This window comes from Siphateles boraxobius, unplaced genomic scaffold (genome assembly GCF_051911475.1).
Source record: "Siphateles boraxobius isolate OS27281-9 unplaced genomic scaffold, OSU_SipBor_1 19, whole genome shotgun sequence".
Taxonomy (NCBI): domain Eukaryota; kingdom Metazoa; phylum Chordata; class Actinopteri; order Cypriniformes; family Leuciscidae; genus Siphateles; species Siphateles boraxobius.
In genome coordinates this window covers 19310990-19334973 of record NW_027508799.1, presented here as the reverse complement: position 1 = coordinate 19334973, position 23984 = coordinate 19310990, and the positions used below count along the sequence as shown (strand labels likewise).

Here is a 23984-nt window from a genome sequence, read left to right as displayed (position 1 = left end):
CAATCTTCTTTTAATTTATTCTTTTAAATCTCAGTTACTAACAATTTTTGCAGGTTTTAAGTCACGGCAGCGTAAAATTTTAAGTTCAGCCAAGATATTTACTTAAGTAAATGAATAAAATGTCTAAGTCGGTCAATTCATAGTTACATTGTCAGTGATGGATAAGCATATAAAACTGAAGTTAATAACTCCCAGTCTGTTTGTAAGTGGCCGTCGCAAAGCAGCATCTCATTGTCAGGAAGAGATGGCACGTCCCGCGTCTCGCCCTGCATCATTCATGTCCTCATCATTTACTGCTGATGATGCTGAGGCAGAGCGCGCGTCCCCTTGCGCACGTGAACGCGCCTGCATGCATGCGAACAGGAAGCAGCGCGAGCCCGTGAATACTGACGCGCTGGGGAACGGATCGCTACGCTTCCACGGACCCATTTTTCATCCCTTTGAAGGGATTTACGGTGAAATAAAGGAGTCAAACGGAATAGTTTGATCGAACGAGGCAAGAGCCAGACCATACCCTCCTGTCTTTTGATTTTCAAGTCCCCCTTTTGCGCTCGGTTGTTGGTTTTTTTTTTTAAGAAGGGCGTGTGGTTTTCCGGAGAGTGAGCTGGTGCATGTTGAAAAACGTTACTGTGCGTTAGATTTAAACGGTTCGGATCGTCGTGAGGAAGGATGGGCTGTACGTTAAGCACGGAGGATAAGGCGGCGGTGGAGAGGAGTAAAATGATCGACAGAAACCTGAGAGATGACGGAGAGAAAGCGGCCAGAGAGGTCAAACTCCTGCTGCTCGGTAAGAAACAATTAAACATACATGAGAGGCCTAAACTGTCCCGTTTCTTTGTTATAACTGCTTTATAGACAGCCACTAAAACAATATTACGCTGTAGTTACCAGTAAAACTATTATGGAAAGTTTGAGTGTGCTGTTTGGTGATCTTTTGAAGAATTCGGGAGTGTTACTTTATAACGTTAGCTATCTTTATATGTTTTATAACTTTCAAGGTGGTCAGCATTTCATGTTGTTCAGAATTATTATACATTATTAATTACAGAACATTTGGATAGAAGGAAATATTGATCGTTTCCATAAATGGCCACAAAGTGACAGAGCTGTCAAAAGAAAACTGTCGCAATGCACTCAAAACAAACCACACACATGTTGTGCAATGGAAACTAAAATAATAGCTTTAAGTAGGCGGAAATGCATCTTTTGAAGGGTCTATTGGTAATGAGATGTTGGGCTGATGATGCTTTTAAATGTAGGAGGGGTCTGAGAATGGAGACCTGTTGGTTCACTGCCTTCTCATTGTGAAATTATGGTACATTTGATCATGATGTCTTGCGCAACCGAGCATCCGTGTGTCAGCACATAAACATGTAATAGATTAAATAGATACACATTTCCATGCAGGTCCATGATAGATGAAGGCAAGCCTTGAGGTGTAGCCTACATTCATTTGTGATCTTTAGGACTGCTGTAGCAAAACAAGTCCCCTTTATATAACTATCCAGCTCTAGCCTATGATTTAACAATAAGGACTGGGCCAGGAGACTTTTAAGCCATGTGACCTAAGGGCCATAGTATTATTCTACATTTTCATCACGTAAATAAAAATCATCTAACAGAAATCAGATTTTCCCTTTGATGAAAAATAAAATAATACGGTGACCTGGAGGGGACATGTTCGGTTAATTTAGTCGTGATCACGACATATTAACTTGTGATAATGACCTGGCCACAAGATCATTTTGTCGTGGTAACGTCATCTATTATGTTGTGGCCACGCGATGTGAAGTCTTATGTTGTGGGAACGACATCCTTTTCTCGTGGCCACGAGTTTAATGCATAAACACACTTGCTTTTGAGCACAGCAACCTGGGATTGTCAGAAATGGATATTATTAATAATTTAACATTTTATTTTGAATTAAGGATGACAAAAAAGTTTGGTATTGAGAAATTATTATATTAACCTGTATTATAGTCCTACTATTAAATTAGGCCTAGCCTACATTATATTGCACGTGATGTTTCCTATAGACAGCAGTCGAATTATTTTTGTTATTATCAATAAATGTTAAAAGAATATTATATATAAGAACATAAAATAAGCCTACAAGAACAAATGTTATCCTTCCCATACAACCTTTTAAATCCATTCACTGAACCATGACTACATTCATATTTGAAACATTTGTATAAAATATATAAAATTACTAATATTTATTTATGTATCTTTCTTTCAAAGAAATTCTTTGCATGTACGTTTTTGTTTTGCGTGCCAGCAAAAATGTTGGCAGGGCGAATAGAAATCTGAACTATAGGCCTGACGAGGCATACAGAAAAAAATCCTTACTGTTGAGCTATGCTTATCCATATCCATTAGGCTACTTTCCAATCAGTCACCAATACCTTCATCTAATGATATTTACAGTACATTACATTTCTAACCCATATCTAATTCTGTACCGTACCTATTAGGGGTGGCGCGATCCGCCTTTTTTGCCTCCGATACCGATTCCGATACCTGTGACTCAGGAGTGGCCGATACCGAGTACCGATCCGATCCAATACTAAAATAATAATTAAAAAAACAGTGCCGAATTACCTAATAAACTGAAGAGACTGTGATTATTCTTTTGTTAAAGGTATCAAAGCTTGACTTAAACATTATTTTCCTTACTTTGTAAAACAATAAACAGACAAAATATATACTATATAATTAAAAGACATTTCTTTTAAAATTTTAAGTGCAACTTTTTAATGAAGCAGCAACATATGATGGATTGGACAGAACAACTAAGGCTATCAATAAACTGGCATTGCGCAAAAGTATTGTAATATGAAAGGCTCCAATTGACCCTTCGCTAAGCCCCACCCTCCTTAGTTACTGTTGCTACGCCTGTCAAGCTTTCGCGTCTGGCACGTCTATTACAGTGTGTATGCACCGGTGTCAGACATTCCTAATGAGATAATTAGTCATTTTTGGCGAACATGTGAAATATCTGAGAGAGCAAGACAAAAGGGACTGCAGTTTGCATTCGAGGGATATATCCACGACATAATATGCAACCGATTAGATAATAATTTAATAAAAATTGAAGCTAAAGCCTATAGTCGCATCAGCAGCGCCTCATACGCTGACCATTCACATGGGAAACACACAAATCGAGGATCAGCTATGTTCGTGCACAGCAGGGTAAGTGAAATGTGAAACTGATCTAATAATTATAAATCAAACAGTTGATCCATAAATCTTGTGGAATAACACTAACACCGGGAGAGCCGCGATCGGATTGGGTTAAAGTTACTCAGTCAGGGGTAGTAGTAGGCCGTCGATTAACAAAATGCTGAAATATATTTTAAAGTATGTCAGTGAGACTCCCTCTTGTCTTTAAGCGTTTTATTTTACGTTAAAACATGTGCATTATGAACAAAGAACCGTAATTATTTCCAACTTCCAAGCAATATGTGTTTTTGTTAATCCTGTCGACACTTGGTTGTGAATGGGGTCTTCCCAAACTGCTGATCCATGCACATCCTTTCTCACCTTGGCTTTTAGATTTTCGGGAAGGAAAAAAAATACACTCCCCCGTCCAAATTTTTAGGATACCGGGTATCAGATTAGCACAATCCATACGCACAACGCTTCGGCATGTTTCCCTCGCTCGAAAGCTTGCCAGACCTCCCGCGCCTAGTTACGGTTGCTAAGACATGATTGGCCAGTGGCGGTTTTCGGGTCAATTCAGGGCGGAACGAAACCTTATGCGCATCCTCGTAGCAACATGGAGTCACGGCGCGCAGCACTTCGCATTGAAAAGTTCAAAGCACAAAAGTAAGATATACATATATTTCTTTATTTATTCATTAGTTTGAGCCTTATAACAGTTTTACATTGCAGTTAATGTGCGTGTGAAGAACAATTATATCGCACTCTACTCCAGTGTTGTGATCTAACAGACACCCGGTAGAAAGTAACATGTGAAACTCCAGCACGTTAAAGTCCTTTTATGCAAACCATAGACCTTTATCTACAGATCTACAGTATAATAATAGGAACATTGACTCATCTTGGAGAGAGTTTCATGGTGTTGACTGTCGTACCTGTCGTTTGACGCTGAATAGAGAATGACAGACAGCCGTAGCGGAGGGAAGCACTTAGGTGAACTTGAGTTTAACGACTTAAATCTGTACCTCACATTAAACTATATGTAGGCTAATGGCTTCAGAAAACTTGGAACATAGTACACGAAAACATTATGGTGCTTTATAATGTTTTTGTGCCTTTTGTGTTGTATAACAATAATATACGTACAATATCAGATTTGGATGGTCTCGTCTGGTCGATACCCGATCCGGCAAATATTGGTAGTATCGGAGCAATACCGATACTGAGTATCGGATCCGCGCACCCCTAGTACCTATGATCTAAACTTAGTACTGGAACTAACTATCCAGCCTTAACCCTGATATAAAACTAACCCCAACTCGGATTATTCATAAGCCATTAACTATTATGAAAAGCAATTATCAGTTTTCTGCTTTAAAACATTAGTACATTAGTCTATTATGCTAGTGATGAAATAGCAGTATTGTTTGTTGAGTCAGGCTAGCATAATAGAAACAATTTAATTAAATTACAGTGTGATTCAAGAACTACAAGATAATAGTTTTCCATTTCTCAGAGCTAGTTACCAAAAAATGTCTAGATATCATACTGATGCCAGACAACAGATACAACATTTGTGTCTGTTGCATCAACCTGTAATTCTATGTTCAAGCCGGTACTGTCTGCAGTCATTTTGACCTCAGTAACCACCGTTTTTACTGAGATGTTAGCTAGATGGTATCTCAAATACGTCTCCAGGCAACTCGCAGATGCACACAGACACACAAACTCAGTGTGTTCAAATTACCCATAACAGTGGCACCAATAGAGTCTGGTGAAAGAAAGAAACCTACACCCACATGCACACACACACTCTGAGTAGTAAATATGGAAGTCCTCTTTGGTTTGCAGAAATGACCGGCACATGGTGTGTTTGTCTAAAACAGAAGCGTATCAGACAGTAGTCGACCCCGTGATTATCACGCTGGGGTGCATTGACACCTGATGTGGTTTTGTAGCCAGAACACACACGTCATGTCATGCAATCGCTCAACGTGCCAAATTTGGCTGTAATATGCTGTAATATGAGCATTTCGATCCAACAAAAAAATCTAACAATATTTTAAATCTAATCCATTAGAAAATAGAAATCTGTTTTTTATTTCTCATGGACAGATAGGAGATTTTTTGCCCAGTAATCTTGTAGATTTATATTAAAGTAATTCATCATACAGAAGAACACATTTGCACAGAGATTTGTGTTGGAGCAAATGTGATTTTCTTCCAGTGTCGATGCACATATCTAGATAACAAGTTTGTCAATGGCGAACATGTAATACTTGTTTTTGTTTGATAAGTGGTTGCATTATTTGATCAAATATTATGAATATTCCTAATCACAACATAATAATAATGGTGATTTAACAGTGTTTTAGATCTTTTTATATTATTAACTTATTTGGTAAGTGCCCATGTAATAAGCAGGATCATGTATTTTCATCTGGTTATCACAAAATAAGACTTTGTTGCGTGATATTTACATTTAATTTTGCCAGATTAAATGTATACAAAGATGTTTAAATCAAATCAACAATTTGTTCGGACAATATTTTCTTAATTTTAAATTATTATAATATTTGGGGAAACAACTACAAAAACCCTATTATACTATTTAAAACCAAAAAAGATTAATCCATTGACAAGGCTGTCTTGATTTTACACCCCACAAAATTATTTAATTAATGGTAATTTTGGTTAAAACGGTCCAATGTTGACTGATTTATTTTTCTATCCCTAATACGAATAATATGTATATATATAGATATATATATATAGAGAGATATATATTTTTTTTAACAGCTGGTGCTTTTGGTTGATTTCCATTAGATATTGCTTTAGCAGCTTTTGGCAGGAAATTGCTAGTGTTTTTTCACCATAGAGGTCGGGGTGTGGTGTACTGCGGATCATAACCTTCGGCTTTTGTTTGATAACCCAACCGATTGCTGGACAGCTGGTCTCAGCAGAGGTGTGTGTGTGTCGTGTTTGGAACAACAGGGATGAAAATGAACTGACTGGGCCTAATGTAGCAGCACTAATGTCTGTAAACCATGTAAACCTCAGACCATCTTCTCTGTTGATCACTTACACACACACACTGAAGCGATGCATCACCATGCCCCTTCAATATCTCCTTTAATGGAAAACACAAGGAATTACGAAGATATTTAGTGTGGAATCTATTGGTCATGAGAAAGTTTTTTTTTAAACTGTCATTTAGCAATGTTAGTGTATTGTTATCTGTTATAGAGTTGTGTGTGTGTGGGCGAGTGAAAGCATAGATTTTTGGCACATCATGGTTTGAGGGTTTTAAGAGGCTTTGATGTGCATACCGTTTACTTTCCAATTATGTCACCAGAGAGAAAGTTCAGAGAGCCGTTCAATAAATTAACGCCACAAAACACTCCAACACTACAACTTATCGGTGTCTTCCATTTTTAGTACATAATGCTTTTAAAAAGGATAGTTAACTGTCTAACTTGTTAACTAACGTAGGCCTAAGAAAATAAGCACATTCATTTCTGCAAGTAATATGTACTGTTTGACGCATAAACAATTTATAATTTACTGTTTAGACCTATAATATAATGTTAGATTACTATAGTTACTAATTTTACACTAATTTTATAATTATAAAATATAAAACATTTAAAAATCCATATCTGCAATACTGGCCTTGATAATACTTGGTATAGGTATAATAAAAAATATATTATAAAATATGGTTCATTTATTTTGATTGTATATCAATTTGGGAGTCAGTGCGTAAATATCACACTGTGTATCACACAAGTGTGTATTTATAATAACGTTTTAAGTTGTGATTAATAGCAATTGATTGCACCTAATATGATAAAATGGAGAACACTGTGATTAACTGCATATAATATTTACATTATGTACACTATTTAGACTAAGATACTAGGCTACTTTTGTAGATAATGCAGTCTTTGTAAAATCACTTTCCAGTCAATTCCTGACCTAATTGAGTCCCGTCCAAAATTTCTTTCTTCTCATTGAATATCTAGTTTAACTCAGAAAACAGTCACATTTTGACTTTAAGGTTAATCCAAACCCTGAAAAGAGACAAGTTTAGAAATTAAAAAGCCAAAGTACTCCTGTGAGTGTGAGCTGTTTGATGACTCTGTGTGTTTTGTGAGATGTGGATTCAATAGAAGATGTTTTGGGAATACCAAATGAGATTGTTAGTCTTCATTAGGAGTTTACGTGCTCAAATTAGTGTGCGAGTCATGATTTTATTGGGTTCCAAAAGAACAAACCGTTCATCTTGGGTCATCTAAGTCACACAGACACATGCACAAGTGCATCTCTGAAACAAAGAGTCTCTGTCTTTCTCTCTGTCTTTCCCATGGATGGGTACATTGATAAGTCCCTTTGGGCTACAGGTCTCTCTGGTGAGACATAATTAAAATATTGTGTCCTTTCCACTCCCGTTCTCTTCCTTCTGAAGGAGTCTTTCCAATTACAGGTGTCTGCCCATCTACGTCGCTGCCAGGTCAAATGTTTACATGGAGCTGTTACTGAAAATAATCTACTGTAGCTACTGTAGAGTACGCTTTGGGATTTAAAGGAAAAGTGTGCTTTTTCCAATTTTAAAACATTGTTTTCCTAGTTTAAAGAGTAGAGATAGATACAAGTAAGCTATTTGTTGGTTGACTTTTAACACTGTGGCTCTGTGGTGCTTTCAAAACATTGCTCAGTTTGATTAAGCAGTCAACTGACTCAGCCAATGGGGTTTTTTAAAGCTGCAGTCGGCAAGTCTGGCATATTGAGTGTACTTAGGCAAAATTTTGAATGTTTACACCTCTCATGTCCCTCCCCCACTAACAAATTATACCCTCCCACCGAGTTCGTGCTCGTCAGTTCGTGTGCAACAGATTTTCTGTGAACGCGCCCGTCTCATCAGCATCCATCAACACCATGGAGTATTTGGAGCTAGTCAGATAGCACATACAATAACAGGAGCTTTACTACTGTTCTTACTCTTGTAAGAAAGATAGAGTAGCATTGATTCTTCCAAAAAGCCGAACTTTATCCCTTCATCTGGACATGTTTATCCACCTAACGTTACGTTCACACGGATTTCAGTGCAAACAAAGCTAACGAACCTGCCCAACAAGTGCTAACGTTAGCTATCCATACCAACACATTTGGGCAAACATACTTAGATTACTAACATAACACTAAGAAATAAAGTAACTGGTTGATCAAGCACAATTACCTGTAGAGAAGAAATGTTGCAAGCTCTGCATCCAGCTTGAACCCGATAAAATCACGTAAATCTCTCCACCTTTCAAATGCCGATCCGATGTTGTTCCTGGTTTATTTACGGGCACGGTAGCTTTCTTTCTTTACTTCTTTCTTTTCAGCAGGTGTTCTCTTTTCCTGTGTTGTTTTTGACCTCCTCTCTCTCGAGGTTAACCGAGGAATTGGAATCTTTTCCGCCATCACTCTTCCTTACTGCGCGAACTTCAGGCGTGTGCATGTGATTGTAATGTGCGCGAAGGATGGCGTGTGCACGACCTGTGATTGACAGTCAGATCTATGTCAAAAGATCAAGGAAAATTGGATTTCTCATGCCATGACACCTTTAAAGATACAGAAAAATAAAGATATCACCCAATAGGGCAAGTTGATGACAGTTCCATCAACTAAAACCAAAATGTGAAAAGAAATGACATGGAAATTACACAGTTCATATTGTGAAAATTCTGACTTGAAATGTTAACAGATCTCACCGGCAAAAACAACACGTGCATGTGAGTATCATTACAAGGGCTTGAAGTGTGTAATATAATACAGAGCGTGTGTTTGCTGTAATCTAATAAGACGGGGCAGTGCAACAAAGCATTGCATTCGAGTTGTCACATGGTGTCAGTGTGTTGAGACATGCTGGAGTTGTGTTTCACAGAGAGGGCTGTGATGCAAGTCTGTTATCGATTGCAATCGGTACAAAAATGGGGAGAGGTGTCCTCGAAGGGGCCAGAAAAAAGTGGTCATCGTGTCAAATCTCAAGGAAACCTTGTAGATGGAAATAGTAGATTGTGAAGTGCGACAAACTTGAGGCCTGCTGCTATCAATTATTAAGATCATTATGCTATTCATAACATGTGTGATTAGTGGAATAATCAAAATAAAAAAGCCTTGTGATCTTTCTCAACGCTAGGTGGCTGGCTTACATAATCACACAGGAACTGAAAAAAAAAAACAGATTAATGATGCCTGGGGTGAAATGTGATCATATTTTTCTTAATACTAAAAGATTTCACACATACATAAGACATGTTTTGCAGGTTTTAGAGTGCTGTTGTTGTTCTTCTAAACGAAATGATGAAATCCAGCTTTCATCATAAGCTGTCAGCAACAGCATATATTTTATTTGTAATTACACAGAACAGGAGACACATAGACGTAAGAGAAAAGATCAAATCATTTATGCTAAAGAGTTTTCACGTCAAAGTAAATTTTTTAAAGTATATTGCGCATGAAATGTTATGTCAAAGCACATTTGCCCTGGTCTATACAGTAGGCTATATATATTAGGGCTGCGTGATTTTGGAAAAAAACTGCCATTGCGATATATTTAGTTTTTCTGTGATATATTTTGTGAAATTAAATGAAAAAATTAAAATTAAATTCAACAGATGACTTGAATAGCTCCATTTATAAAGAATTAACCATTTTAGAATGATTGGGTAGATTTTGTAATGGAGTGAATATGCATAAATAAACCGTGCTTCATGTTTTTCAGGTAGGTCTAACAATGTCCAGGTATAGAAATTGAATAATCAAATGTAAAATAACAGTCTTCTCTGTATAAATTAAATAGTATTAATTTTTGTCACAGCTACAAAAGTGATTTTCTCTTTGTATTTTGTTGTTTGATTAACATTGATGACAGTCACTTTCGGTCACTTCAAGTCCGAATGCACGGATCCAATATAATGATACGCACTCGTTTTCTTTCTTAATTGTTTACGTTCACGTAAACCATAAGCAGCTGCGTTTACGAGGATACTCACCGAGAAGGGCATTTTGACAATTTTACGTGTATTTGTCTGTTGATTTACCCATGTATAAAATGAATTATGACATGTAACATTATTTTTTAAAATGGTAACTGACTAGCTGGGAGTAAAGCGTATCAGATACTTTTGGGTAAGCATCTGATAGCCGACGCTTAGCAAACTAGATAAAATTTAATGCTTTTCTGGTTACAAATAGTTTGCGAGGCAGCTTACTGAGATTAATATTCATTTATTAAGATATATGCATTCTTAAATTGGCTCTAACAGAACAAAACACATTGTGGACACACTTTTTTATGCAAAATAATATGTTATGTTGTTTCTTTCATTTTGGGGTAAAATATAACAAACATTTCTTTGTAAGATACACTGAAGGAGGAAACTATAGCCCCGTTTCCATTACCCTTCAAATTGCGCGAATTGAAATTGCGAATTGAAAATACGCCCAATGGAAACAAGTAAATTTCGCAAAAACGCCCAATTATCGCAAAAATGTTTTTATGCTCACATGAGGTGGTTTTTCAGGCAATTCAAAAAAGAAATATTTGTGCATTTACAGGTCAGCTGGCGTAGATGACGCGGTATGTTTGGACAGAATACGAGACAGAGTTCTTTATTAAATTCATAAAAGACAAAAGAATGACAGGAATTCTGGATTCTAAACCTCAAAGAAATGCCACAATCAAGACCTCGAAGCAGATATGAGCGCCTTATTTCATCCAAGGCAATTCCGACATTTGCTGACATTTGTTTATCACACTACAGCTGTCGTATCTGCAGGTTTGCTCACAGTGTCACAACATCTTTTACCTAATTTGTAAGTTTACAAGGTGTTGTCATTGGCGGGTGTTGTTGTGAGGAACCACTTGGCTCATTCAACCCACAAAAGTAGAGATGATACATCAGCCAGGCTGAATAATCGGTTGATATTTGCTTATTTTGACAATAATTTTGGTGCGTTAGTAATTTTTTAGTATTCAGCTAACTTACGAACCAAGTGAATCCATTTATATTTTTTTCCTCCCATTAAGAGGAAGCATTAGAAAGCACTGCTAAAATAATTTAAGCAAATGTTTACAGTTCAATTATAACAAGTTTCAGCTCATATTTGCATGCAGGTGGACATGGGCCACCAGAAATGGAGTTTCATCTGTTACAATAAAGCGGCACATGCTTTATGCGCACAGTCAGCAGGAAGCCAAAAGCAAGTTACTATGACAAATAGGGATTATCATGCATTACTGGAAACGCATCCATATGAGCGATACGCTGCAGAGCTGCTTTTCACTGGCATGCGCCCATCAGGTATCGGAGCCCTCTTTGGCAGCATGTCCTCAGAAACGGGGCCGGTTGCTATGGCAGTGTGACAAGAGACTGGGCTCGAGCATGCGCGTGTACGAATGCATGCATATGTGTGCACGTTCGCATGTGTCAAATGGACAAAAGCAAGATGAGTGTAATTAAGCCACAGCTCACAGCTCCTCCACAGTTAATTTTCACGAATAGAAACTGGCTCGCACCTTGTTCCTCTAGTGGCACATTCTCTTTGTTTGTCCGTAGCTTTATAAAGATTTCTCCCAGGTTGCACTAGCCCTGGAGGACTGTTTCCAGCTCTGCTCATAACACAGTTTCTTGTTATAAAAACATACACCTCTATTTTCTGATTCAGTGGTTTAATATTCCGCCACAGCCTGTCGGAATTCTTCTGTTACAGCTGTAATGATGTTTTAGCATGGAAATTAAACTTTTGTTTTGTTTTCCATGGGAGGAGCTGATTTTACACACTGATAACACTGCAAAACATAAACAGATCTATGACATGACCCTCATCTTTTCCTATATTTTAATTTATTCAAAAATACTGTATATTACAATTGCAATTCATACATTCAATGAATTAAATACACCTCTTCTATGGTGTTATAGTTAACTGAAACTATTAAAAAAAATTGTTTTCGGAAATTGAAATAAAACTGAACTAAAATAAAAAAATATATATATGTGCGTGTATATATATATATATATATATATATATATATATATATATATATATATATATATGTGTGTGTGTGTGTGTGTGTGTATGTATGTGTATCAACAATACTAAAATAACGCCTGTCTATGGATATGTTTTTAATTTCTGAATTCAAATTCATTTTGATGTTTTTAACAAGCTGATACAACTGTCCTGATATCATCATGATGAAAACAAGTCTGGTTAAATGAAATTCCTCATTTGGCAAAACTTGTATTATTATTTCTTAGAAAATTTCAGGAAGGACAAAGAAAAACACTACATGTAAATTAGTTTAAAATACATTTGTGTACTGTGTTGTATAGATCAATTAACATTCACAAAGTGCTAGTCTATTAATTGGTTGTGTTGAAATGGCCGAATGCTTTTTCCACACTCTTGAACCCTTAAGTTGATCGATCACCATCCACTTACTCTTTCCATTGTAACCCATAATAAGCTTATCAGATGTTGGTCTTTGATCAGCCACTAAGCCTTTGGCAAAGAGCTGTGCACATTTTAAGTGCATATGTGTTTATATTAAAGGAATGTTCACAATGTCCAATACAAGTTAACCTCTACTGAAAGCACTTTGACCATTTAAACATGGTAACGTTTGCAAAATACGAGCAAAGATATCAGAAAGGGATGTGGCGTTGGAAATTAAATTTTCTTCAAGTCGATTTTGACACCTGAATTATCACATTTTTGAATTGCTGAACTCCTTTCCCCTGTCTCCCATTGGTTGACAACCAAATAGTCTTTTAAGTCCATGGGGTTTTTCTGTTAAGCAGATCAAGACAACACACACACAGCAGTGTAGTTTTCAGTCTCAGTGCTAGGGAACGATATCCCAGTAGATAAGCTGGCTAAATTGGATTCTATAAGTGGAGACGTTATTGAACCAATCGATGCAGCAGTAGGTGACAAAGTTTACCAGCTGTGCACATTTGTGAACACACACGGGATAGGAACAGTTAGGTGTGGTCTGATGATTTTATCTACACAGCATTTTATTTACTCACCATCATGTCGTTCCTAACCCGTATAAACTTGAGAATTGTGTCTGTCTGACTCAATAAACATTCTTCAAAACTACTTCATGGAAGATAGAAAGCCATAGTGGATGCCTGGAATGACACAAGGGAGTAAATGATGACAGAATTATCTCCCGAGAAGTTCATAAAATATTCATTCTGCATGCAATAATGAAAAAAATTAAGTGTTAGAACAACTATGTACAGCAATATTCAGTCTTAGATCTTGTATTTCCAGGACTAAAGAGACAGGGTTTTAAAAATTCACGCAGGGGCTCAGAAACAAAGCACTAAACTGAAATTGTCAGGCTTTTTTTTTATTTGAATTTTGGTTTTCTGTCTTGAGGGGCTCATACGAGTGAATACATTAACCCAGTCATTGTTCTTGAAATTCATTAAGTCTTGAGCTAGTTGTGTTATTTGTAGACAAATGAGTTAACTCGCACGCAACTGCTCTTTTACAGGTGCTGGGGAGTCTGGGAAGAGTACAATAGTCAAACAAATGAAGTAAGTGTTTTGCTTTCATTTCCTAATCTAATTACACTTCCATTTTGGGCTGAATATCATTTATTGGTTACTCTTATCGCTCTGTATAGAATCATCCACGAGGCAGGCTACTCGGAGGAGGAGTGCAAACAGTACAAAGCTGTCGTCTACAGCAACACTATTCAGTCTATCATCGCCATCATTCGTGCCATGGGGCGACTCAAGATCGATTTCGGAGACGCAGCACGAGCGGTGAGTCACAGGATTGGTGGCCTGGTGCGCTTCATTTCTCCCACAGCCGACTTGTGTAGATTCACAGACATTGTAAAAATGAAAAGATGGAGCACTTAACGGTCCATATGGCAGCTGTTGGAATGGAAATTTTGCCTTTCAGTTAAATGAATCGATCATCTTTGATCGTGATTGCTTACTGCAGAATGTGGAACTTACAAAAAACTGCAATTCATATACAGTGATTTGAAATACTCCTCTTCTACCCTCTAAAAAAGTCTGTGAAAATAGGGCCCAATGTACTGCGCTAATATGAAGGAATTTTCCATATTGATTTTTCACAGGAGACGTACGGATGAATAATGACCTTTTTAATGACCAGGATAGTTCAGGTTGTAAAATGTCATATGGTACAACCTCCCCCCAAAAAACAAAATGATATTTCTTAATGAATAATTAATGATATTTGTAAGAAGAAAAAAAATCCTTGTATGTAAATGTATGATTTAACTAAGATTAATAAAAGCTGTTAAAGTATTGTTCATTCTTAGCTCATATTATCTAAAGTATTTAACTAATGAAGCCTTATTGTAAAGTTTTACCTTTATTTCAATTTATTCATCTTTTTTTAATCGTTACCAAAATCAAGATTACAAGTTAGCTTGTATAAAACAAGTCGTAAAGGTTAAAAAAACAAAAACAAACAAAGGTTGCGGTATTAAGTCAATTGTGATTGGATGATTATTAGGACAATGCTAATTTAAATCTGCTGTCCTCTCTCTGTGTCTCAGGATGACGCGCGGCAGTTGTTTGTGTTGGCGGGCAGCGCTGAGGAGGGTTTCATGACAGCAGAGCTGGCTGGAGTGATAAAGCGTTTGTGGAAGGATGGAGGAGTGCAGGCCTGTTTCAGTCGATCCAGAGAATACCAGCTCAACGATTCAGCAGCATAGTGGGTTTACATCTCTGTCTTCCTCTACCCATGCTGTCTTTCTCTATATGTCCTCTGCTTCACCTTACACCACATCCTAACCAATGAAGCGCTAAAGCGCTAGGCGATGAATCACCCCACAGGAAAAAGAAAATCTCTTTAATATCTCAATTGTTTCTCCTACACAACAATTATTTGCCTCAAACTGTGCTCAGATATACATCCATAACTTTAAATCAATAGTTTTAAATGTTTCTCCATGATTTTAAATTTCACAAGGCTTCATGGGACTGTAGTTTTGTCCCTTATTGAAGCTGAAGCTGTTATGTACAGTCTTGTAACCTTTGTATTTTTGTCAGATTTTCAAAAACGTTTATTTTAAAGTTTGTAATGTTGTGATTCACCTTGTAGCTGGATGATTTGGTTCATGGCTTAAAACTATGTTACAGAGACTTTTTAATATCCCTATGGGAAAATACTTCGGGAAACAAATGAGCTGTTTTGGACCGCACACATTGATTTCTCATTGTCCCACGTTGTAAAATAAACATAAAATATGTATCCTTTCATGATTATACATTTTTATCGACTGTGATTTTATCATCTCACAGAGCATTTTGCTCTCAGCAGGGGACGAGGATGAATCACCTCATAACTCTTTGTTTTTATCCTCCACAGCCATTCTTTATTTATCTTTCTCTATCTCTCTACCTCACATACCATCCTCCCTTCCTATCTCTCACAGCCTGTTCACCTTTTTTGGGTGCTCAACCGTTCATTCCCCCTTCTGTTTTCTCGTTCACTGAACATCAGCCACTGCCAGAACGGCAAGTTCAAACAGCTTTATCCCGTACGCTGACATCTCCTGTCTTGCCATATCCAGAGTAACTGTTTGAGCCTTGAACGAGCTTGTCAATATTTGTCCTGCTGCCAGTAGCTGCCTGTTTACCGCGCTACTAGAACATGCCGTTACCCTTGACTCAGAAAACCCTGAGACTAGCCACACGCGTACAATTTTGATTTTCACATCAGAAAAATACACAGATGAAAGTGTGTCACATGCTGCTACTGTCAAGGCATGCAAATATGTGTGGGTGCGTTTTAAGGTTTCATGCTGCACAAAACCGCTGCTAAAGATAAAGTAGTTAAACATAGCAATTACAGATAACAATTATGTAGTGTACTCAGAAATTCCTATTTCTCTTAATCAAATAGTAATCACTGTACAAATAGTAGTCACTCCTGTTTTCCTATAACTTATTATCTAAATAGACAACTGTCTTTTAAGGAAGCATCAGAACTGAATAGAACATTATGAGCGTCTGATTAAATGCTGTACATTGTTTTGTGGGACCGATATTGATATGCAGAACCTATTTTTAATTTAGCTTTATTTATTTTTTTCATCCATCCATTTTCCAAACCGCTTGTCCAATGTAGGGTTGCAGGGAAGCTAGAGCCTATCCCAGTGTCTCAGGCCATAGGCAAGGAGTTTGATTTGGAGTTTCTTTTTTATAATTTTAAAACAATAACTAAATAGTAGTAGATTACATCAAATATGAATGAATATTTCTTATTATTTTGTATCACTCTCACTTGAGGACTTGGAATTTACATAAGTCAAATAATTTAAGCAAAAAACAGTTAAAAAAAAAAAAAAATTTGATTATGAATATTATTATTATTATAGTATCACCAGTCACGTTATGAATGAAAGCTTTTACATAAATGTTTTTGCATGAATCATTAAAAAGAATTATTGAAGTATTATATCATTTATAATTGTTATAATATTACGTTCATTTATACATGGCACATGGAAATCTTGGTTATAAGAATACATTTGGAAAAGAATGACAGGTTCATTACCAATGAAACTATGTTTTGAAACTATGGTTTTATCTGTGCTTTCCAGTATTAAATGACGAGCAGTACTTTTTTTATTTTTCAGTTTCACCTTACTTGGTAAACCACGTTTTGTTCACTGAGCTTGTTGTGATGCAATCTGGGATTGGCCTTCTCTGTGACGAATACATTAAAAGTGTTTTATTATTCAGCCAAAATTAAATCTCTTACAAGCTTGCATACATTTTAGAACAGTCTTTGCACCAGAAATTCTTGTGGTATTTTAAAATGCTGTCTAGGTGGGTAGCTCACTAGGTTTTGGAACAGAGCTTCTATGTAAATGTGGGTGTGTGTGGTACAGGTCTCATTTGTATATTTGTGAGTACATAATGCGGTTTGGCTTTTGTTTAAGCTGTTACTAAGCATTACCAAAAAACAAGCTTATGCGTTGCCTGTGTCACACCATTTTAGTCAGGGCCATGAACATCATATGTAGTGGGCAGTTGGCAGACGTTATGGCTAAGCAGGGCTGTTTCCTGAAAACAAACACTGACTGTTGTGCAATTGTTTGAGCGGAGCTGCGCGTGTTTATAAAAATCTGTTTTAGCAGAAGGGGATTACTGCAAATCCACCCAGGTCTAGCCCTGTTCCCGTCTCGTGAGAGATCCAGTCGGGACCTTTGAGTCAAGAGATTGACTGGAACCAACAGGAACTGCTCACTGCACCCATACTATTTCATTTAATTTGAACTGACCCTTCCCTCTCTGTTATATCTTCACAGCTACCTGAATGATTTGGACAGAATAGCACAGGCCACCTATATACCCACTCAACAGGATGTGCTGAGGACCCGAGTCAAAACCACAGGCATCGTTGAGACGCACTTCACTTTCAAAGACCTGCACTTTAAGTGAGCAATTTAAAAAAAAAGCAACTCACTCTCATTTCACCCCCAAAAAAAAATCACACGAAAAATGGATGGGCTTTGAGGATGAATGCAAGAAAATTAAGCCTATTTTAGGACCATAAAACATTTCCCCTCTTTACTAATTCTTAGTACAATAATGTGAGAAAATATCATTATTATTACTTTGAGAATATACTTTTATATATTTACATAATCACGTTGAGAAGTGTATTTATAGAATGTAACTATACATGTGCATGATATATGAATATAATTTATGTTGATTTAAATAAAAATGATAAAATCATTTGCATTAATGTTAAATTTGCATTACAGTAATGAGAATTTGAGAGTAGGTGTGATTCATTGTCATTGAAATTATATTGTAATGCAAAAAGTGTAAATTGTTCACAAAATTGACAGATTTCTTTGTGAAATTCACCTACAGTCATTATTTAGCTTTATCACATGTGACATAATGATATGCATTTGCATATCCATGGATTGAATTAGGAAGTACTTCAGTTTTAGTGTAAGTTTTGGTGTAAGTAAACTGAATATTGGAACAACCCACACAGTGTGTGACTGCAATCATGAGCAAGAGTGATAGAAAAGAGAAGCAGAGAGCGAAAAATAGAGAAGTGTCATTCTTGAACTGGTTTGCACTCTGATTCAGACAGGAAGAGGAAGTACATAGCGTCAGTTTCTTTGCCCATATTTAGCTTTAGACCTCTCAGAGTTGAAAACTAGAGTCCAACTCAATACTTTTGTATGCGATGTATTTTTATGCTTATTAGCGCATCACAGCATTAGCTTAGCAACATACTATTTATAGAAATTGTAAGTCGAGTTTTCTGTGCACTTCACGTAAGGAAATTTATTTTTGTGTCACACAGAATTTCAGTCTATGTAGCGAGTACCAGATCAATCACTTCTGCGGTTTCATTTCAGTTAGTACTGTATGTTCCCTTAACAGCCAGCTGTGTCAGCTAAATAGCTCACTCATTTAAGACTGATTTTTGTTAACCATTTTGAAATGTTATGCGTTTCAGGATGTTTGATGTCGGAGGTCAAAGGTCCGAGAGAAAAAAATGGATCCACTGTTTTGAAGGCGTGACTGCCATCATCTTCTGCGTGGCACTGAGTGACTATGACCTGGTGCTGGCTGAAGATGAAGAGATGGTGCGAAATTACTTCCTTTCTTTTAGAAAAATACAGAATTAAAGTGCTGTATTGAAATTCCACTTTTTATTCCTTTTTCTTTATAATTCATTCAAACTGTAAGCGAGGAATGTACAAACTTGATTCAAACTTTTTATATGTTATCCTTTTTAAGGAATTGAAGAAAAATATGAAACTTTCCCATTGACTTGTTAGCTATTCAAAAATCAACAGACAGTGATGATGTGACTAACATTTGCCTAATGTATTGTGATTGGTTGAACACGGTTACTATCGTTCATTAAAAAACTATTAAAACATTTTTGTTAACTGAAATAAATCTGAAGTAAATGAAATAAGTTGAAGAACTTTAATTAAAGGTTCAATTAACTGGAGTTAAAACAAAAACTTAATAAAAATGTAATTAAACTGAAAATTACAAAAGAACAAATGTACTAAAAAAAATAAACAACTGAAATATGAAAAATAAAAGCTAATTAAAATCAGTATTTAAAAACTATAATATAAATAATAATAATAATAATAATAAAGTATTATAGGGAATTGTGTAACATATTAAATTTTCATAAATCTATTTAATAATTTATAGCTGCCTATTATTTAAACAGAACTGAAGCCTAGAACCCAACATAACTTATAACTTTAATTATTTTTCTGTCTGGCAAGCATTAGTATCTCCTTCAAAAAAATGTAAATCTGTATACTGTGGTCTGTTTAAATGAGTCTTAAATCGACAGTTCGCCCCAAAATTGAAATTCTTTGTCATTTGCAACTTTGGACATTCCTCTACATAATTCCTTTTTTCCCCTGTAAACCTGCCATAGATTTACTGTTGACCCTATTATATACAGGTCCTATAGTTTGAAGTTTTTGAATGTGTATTGTGTGAATGGGGGGAAAATTCTGCCTGACGAGAAAACCAATTCCTGCATTTATCATATAATCCATGCCAACGTGATATTGATTCAGTCTAAGTCCTACTTTATTAAGGGTTCGCAAACAGGTATTGATTGATTTAATGGTAAATGGCAGAGGGCTAAAGCACATCTCCAGCCTCAGTCTGTATTCCATAAATCAAGATTTTGAACAGGGGCGAGAGGCAACTCGATACAAAGCTCGGAACGCAGTAATTAAATGATTGTTAAGTGGATGGTGTACATCACTGTGTAATGTATTAAAGTGTTTAAAGATGCTTTCAAGCCAAGATACTCAATCACCACCCATTTTCTAGCTCTTTCTGTCCTTATTTCTTATGTTCCATCAACCAATTTTTCTCTCTGCAGAACCGAATGCATGAGAGCATGAAGCTGTTTGACAGCATCTGCAACAACAAGTGGTTCACGGACACCTCTATCATCCTGTTCCTGAATAAGAAGGATTTGTTTGAGGAGAAGATCAAGAAGAGTCCGCTCACCATCTGCTACCCAGAATATGCAGGTCAGACCCCGAAGTTCTGGAAAAATAATGCAAATTGCGTAATTTAACGCACCCACCCCATCCCTGACCTTCATCTTACATTTCATACCGTTGATTGGTGACGGACATGAAGCAACGCAACAACTCAGTTGCAGAATGCAGTTAAAATGCCCCTAAAATTCAAGATATCAGGGCAAAAATGCCCCTGTATGATTTTTTTGTCTCATTTATATAAGCAATATAACGAGTAACGAGCGCAAAATCTCACAAGTGCTGTTATTGTTCCCAATAGCACGAGAGCAAATGCTATATTCATTTTACACAACAGTTCAATAAATAAGAAGTTAATAATATGTTTTATATTCTACCAGTATCAGCACGGAAACCGTTTGTATCACTCCGTTTGCCGCATTTCTCACAGCGAGTGTCATGGCTGACGAGCAAACCCATCATACTTTTACAAATACTACAGTTGTCTAATTGATGCTTTTCTCATTTAAATCAATAATGGCTTTAAACTAATTTTTAGGGGGTAATTTCCCAACCAAATTTAAAGAATAATTTGTTATTAATTAGATTTGAAATATTAATCGCTTGAAATCCCTATATATATATATATATATATATATATATATATATATATATATATATATATATATATATACACACACACACACACACACAAATTATTTGAAAAGGTTAATGCTGAAATTTTAAGAAAATTTTATTTTCCTACCTCAGGCCCAAGTATAGTTATTTACTTTTACAAAGCCTAAACCGAAAAATAAAGCACTGCATTATTTCAACCCCATCACAGAAAATATGTAAATATCAGAAAAATAGTCAAATTATGATTTCCAGGTCTGAAAATGACACGGATATAAATGCAACTCTAAAACATTACTGAAAAATGATGGACATTTCTACAGGTCTAAATTATTATCTATACATTTATATCAGCTAGAACTTGCTTTTTGCAAGGCCTCTGTTTGAAAAATTATTTTTAAAAATATATTAAAATATTTATATCACTATATCACTCAAAAAATTTGAAATTTGAATTGAAACAGAAATCCATTGATCAAACCGTGTGGAAACCCTGTTGGGATACATATACTTACAATTTGAATATACTTTGCATAGACAGCTGAATGAATTCTATTATTATCATAATGACCATTCAACCATTACATACTAAATCGAAATGTTAAATGTTACGGGGGTGGGAGACCAGAGCAATAAATGACTAATCACAACTTGGAATAAAATTTATGTGGGCCCTTACATATTACATTGTTTCCAGTTATTTGATGTCACAGGAACATCATCCTGTGATATCACTTTCTCATACTGAAAATGTTTCCTGCCCATCTGACAGGGTCAAACACATACGAAGAGGCCGCAGCCTACATTCAGTGTCAGTTTGAGGATCTAAACAAGCGGAAAGATACCAAGGAGATCTACACTCACTTCACCTGCGCCACAGACACCAAGAATGTGCAATTTGTCTTTGACGCAGTGACCGACGTCATCATCAAGAACAACCTGAAGGACTGCGGACTCTTCTAGAAGCGGGCTTGTATCTGGTGAGGCTCAGCTTCCTCAATGTCACGTGTGCCATGCTGGCTATGCAGTTTGTATTTATGTGCAACATAATCAATGTTCGTGCGGATGAAGTCACATACTGGCCCCGGAGCCATCAAGGAATAAAACATTACAGGACGAATGTGTGCTTAAAGGTGACGCCTGTAGTGGTTTCAATGTTTAAGGGATAGTTTGCCCAAAAATTTTATTTTTGTCATAATTTACTCACCTTCATGTTATTCTAAACCTATATCACTATAGGTTGACATGAGTGCGAGTGTTGAACAAGAATTATACATTTTTGGTAAATAATTTCTTCAAGTTAAGAGCCGGACTACCTCGGTCGGGGCAATATCTTTTTAAACATGCACTACTGCCCAAAAGATTAAATTTTTTGAAAGAAATTAATTATTTTACTAAGCAAGTATGCATTAAATTGATCATTAAATTGATTGTTTGGTTGATGGCGTGGCTGTAGAGTTCTGCACACAATAATAAAAGCTGTGCTTGTTTGTCGTGCTTCACTTTTTGAAAAAATAGCTTGTTTCTTGAAAATCTGAATCTGAATAATTTTTGCCATTTGTTTAGTGCAATAAGTGGCATACAAATTCCACACTTCACATTTAAATTGTGATGTTAAATGTGGAAAAGTAATGAGTGTGGACTAGTAAAGAGTGCAGTGAATAGTTTACTCATAATGCCTTGTTTGAATATGATAGTGAATCATTCAAGTTACATTTAAGTAACTCTTCTTCTTTATTCTTTTTCTCTAGGTGAGATTAAAGCCAGGTTTGATGTGCATTTTGTTGGAGAAAGATTGCAAGACTAAGTATGGATAAAATGAGTCTTAAACCAGTGCTGTACATTACGCCACTTTTGTCAGCTTTATTTATGGTTTTTGTCTTTGGAAATTTTAAAAAGTAGCATTTAAAAATGAATTGTGTCGAATGTTCGTACAGTCGTTGCTGTCACGGCCATGTTGTTTATTTTTCCCCAAGACACAAGGGATTTCTTTTTATTTTGTGTTCTTGCATCAGAGAAGTTTCCCCTTTTCTTGTAAATGTTACCTTTTTTTGCCTTTGCGGTTGTTGCTATGGGGAGAGAGGAAGATTGTGCTACTCGATCCAGTCTGTTGGTTCTCGTGCCTTCGCATGCGTTTCTGCAGTCTTTGTCCATTTGCTTGGGTTTGCCTGCTGAATATCTCTCCAACGTAAAAAAAATGTCATACTGGATGTTACTAATTTGAGAGCACAAATCCTCATATGCATTGAATGCGAGTGTGTGAGAGAGTGAGAGTGCGCGTGTATCTGTTTGCATGTTTATGTATATATATATATATATATATATATATATATATGTATATATATATATATATATAATATGCCGGTGTAGAGAAAGCTAATGGTTAATACAATGAGCGGTGGTGGTCCAAACCTCTGGGTCTTCATGGCAACACGAGTAGACCAAACAGCCACTTCAGAGGGAGAGGAGTCCTGTTCAGCTGTCAGACGCCGAGACGCACGCAGGACTTGGAATCTGTCTCTCAAGCACCTGTCATCAGACACTGGCCACCATTTTAAATGGCTCAATGCTCGTAGAATGACACGTTGCCAAGGAACGCCATTGAGAGACAAAGCGACTGAGAAGGTTCGGGATTTCACAGAAGAAGAAAAAAAAACAATATGAAAATGTCTGCAAGAAGACATTTGAGGCAAGCGATACTGTTGATTAATTTTGAAGAAAACTGCCACCTCTGTCTGTGTGTTCTCCATATTGGGGGAACATTTGTACACTCATTTCCCTTATTTTGCTAATAAAAGGCATTTACTTCCTGAGTTGTATGTCTGTAGCCTTTGTCACATTACTTACTAGCTTGAGAAAGACTAATTCTAAAACAACTTGGCATGTATCTTTTGTGGAGAAAGCAATCCCAGAATACATTGCAATGAACTCAGTCAAAACAAATCCAAAATGGCCGACACAATCTAGAAAAACTTGCCATTCTACACCGGTTGTTATCGTTAATAATAGTTTAGGGTAATTCAAAATTTATTATTTTGCCTAATATTGTTGTTATACAATTTTTTTAATAATGCAAATTAAAATATCACACAATTAGCTTAGCAACCCGCGCTAACATAAA

The 23984-nt window shown here is 36.3% G+C and overlaps 1 protein-coding gene across 1 annotated transcript; it reads left to right on the top strand.

The window, feature by feature from the left end:
* The first annotated feature begins 357 nt into the window (after positions 1 to 357).
* Positions 358 to 23676, top strand: gnai1 (guanine nucleotide binding protein (G protein), alpha inhibiting activity polypeptide 1). The gene is made up of 9 exons (XM_077234097.1): positions 358 to 787; positions 13727 to 13769; positions 13859 to 14000; positions 14771 to 14928; positions 17534 to 17662; positions 18712 to 18841; positions 20125 to 20278; positions 21636 to 21843; positions 22615 to 23676. Exons 1-8 carry the CDS (start codon positions 670 to 672, stop codon positions 21824 to 21826), a joined length of 1065 nt encoding a protein of 354 aa, XP_077090212.1. The 5' UTR covers positions 358 to 669; the 3' UTR covers positions 21827 to 21843; positions 22615 to 23676.
* The last annotated feature ends 308 nt before the right edge of the window (positions 23677 to 23984 follow it).

Coding starts and splice junctions, on each gene's coding strand:
- gnai1 (XM_077234097.1), top strand. CDS start 670: ATGGGCTGTACGTTAAGCACGGAGGATAAGGCGGCGGTGGAGAGGAGT. Junction 788..13,726: donor GGTCAAACTCCTGCTGCTCG/GTAAGAAACAAT, acceptor GCTCTTTTACAG/GTGCTGGGGAGTCTGGGAAG. Junction 14,001..14,770: donor TCGGAGACGCAGCACGAGCG/GTGAGTCACAGG, acceptor TCTGTGTCTCAG/GATGACGCGCGGCAGTTGTT.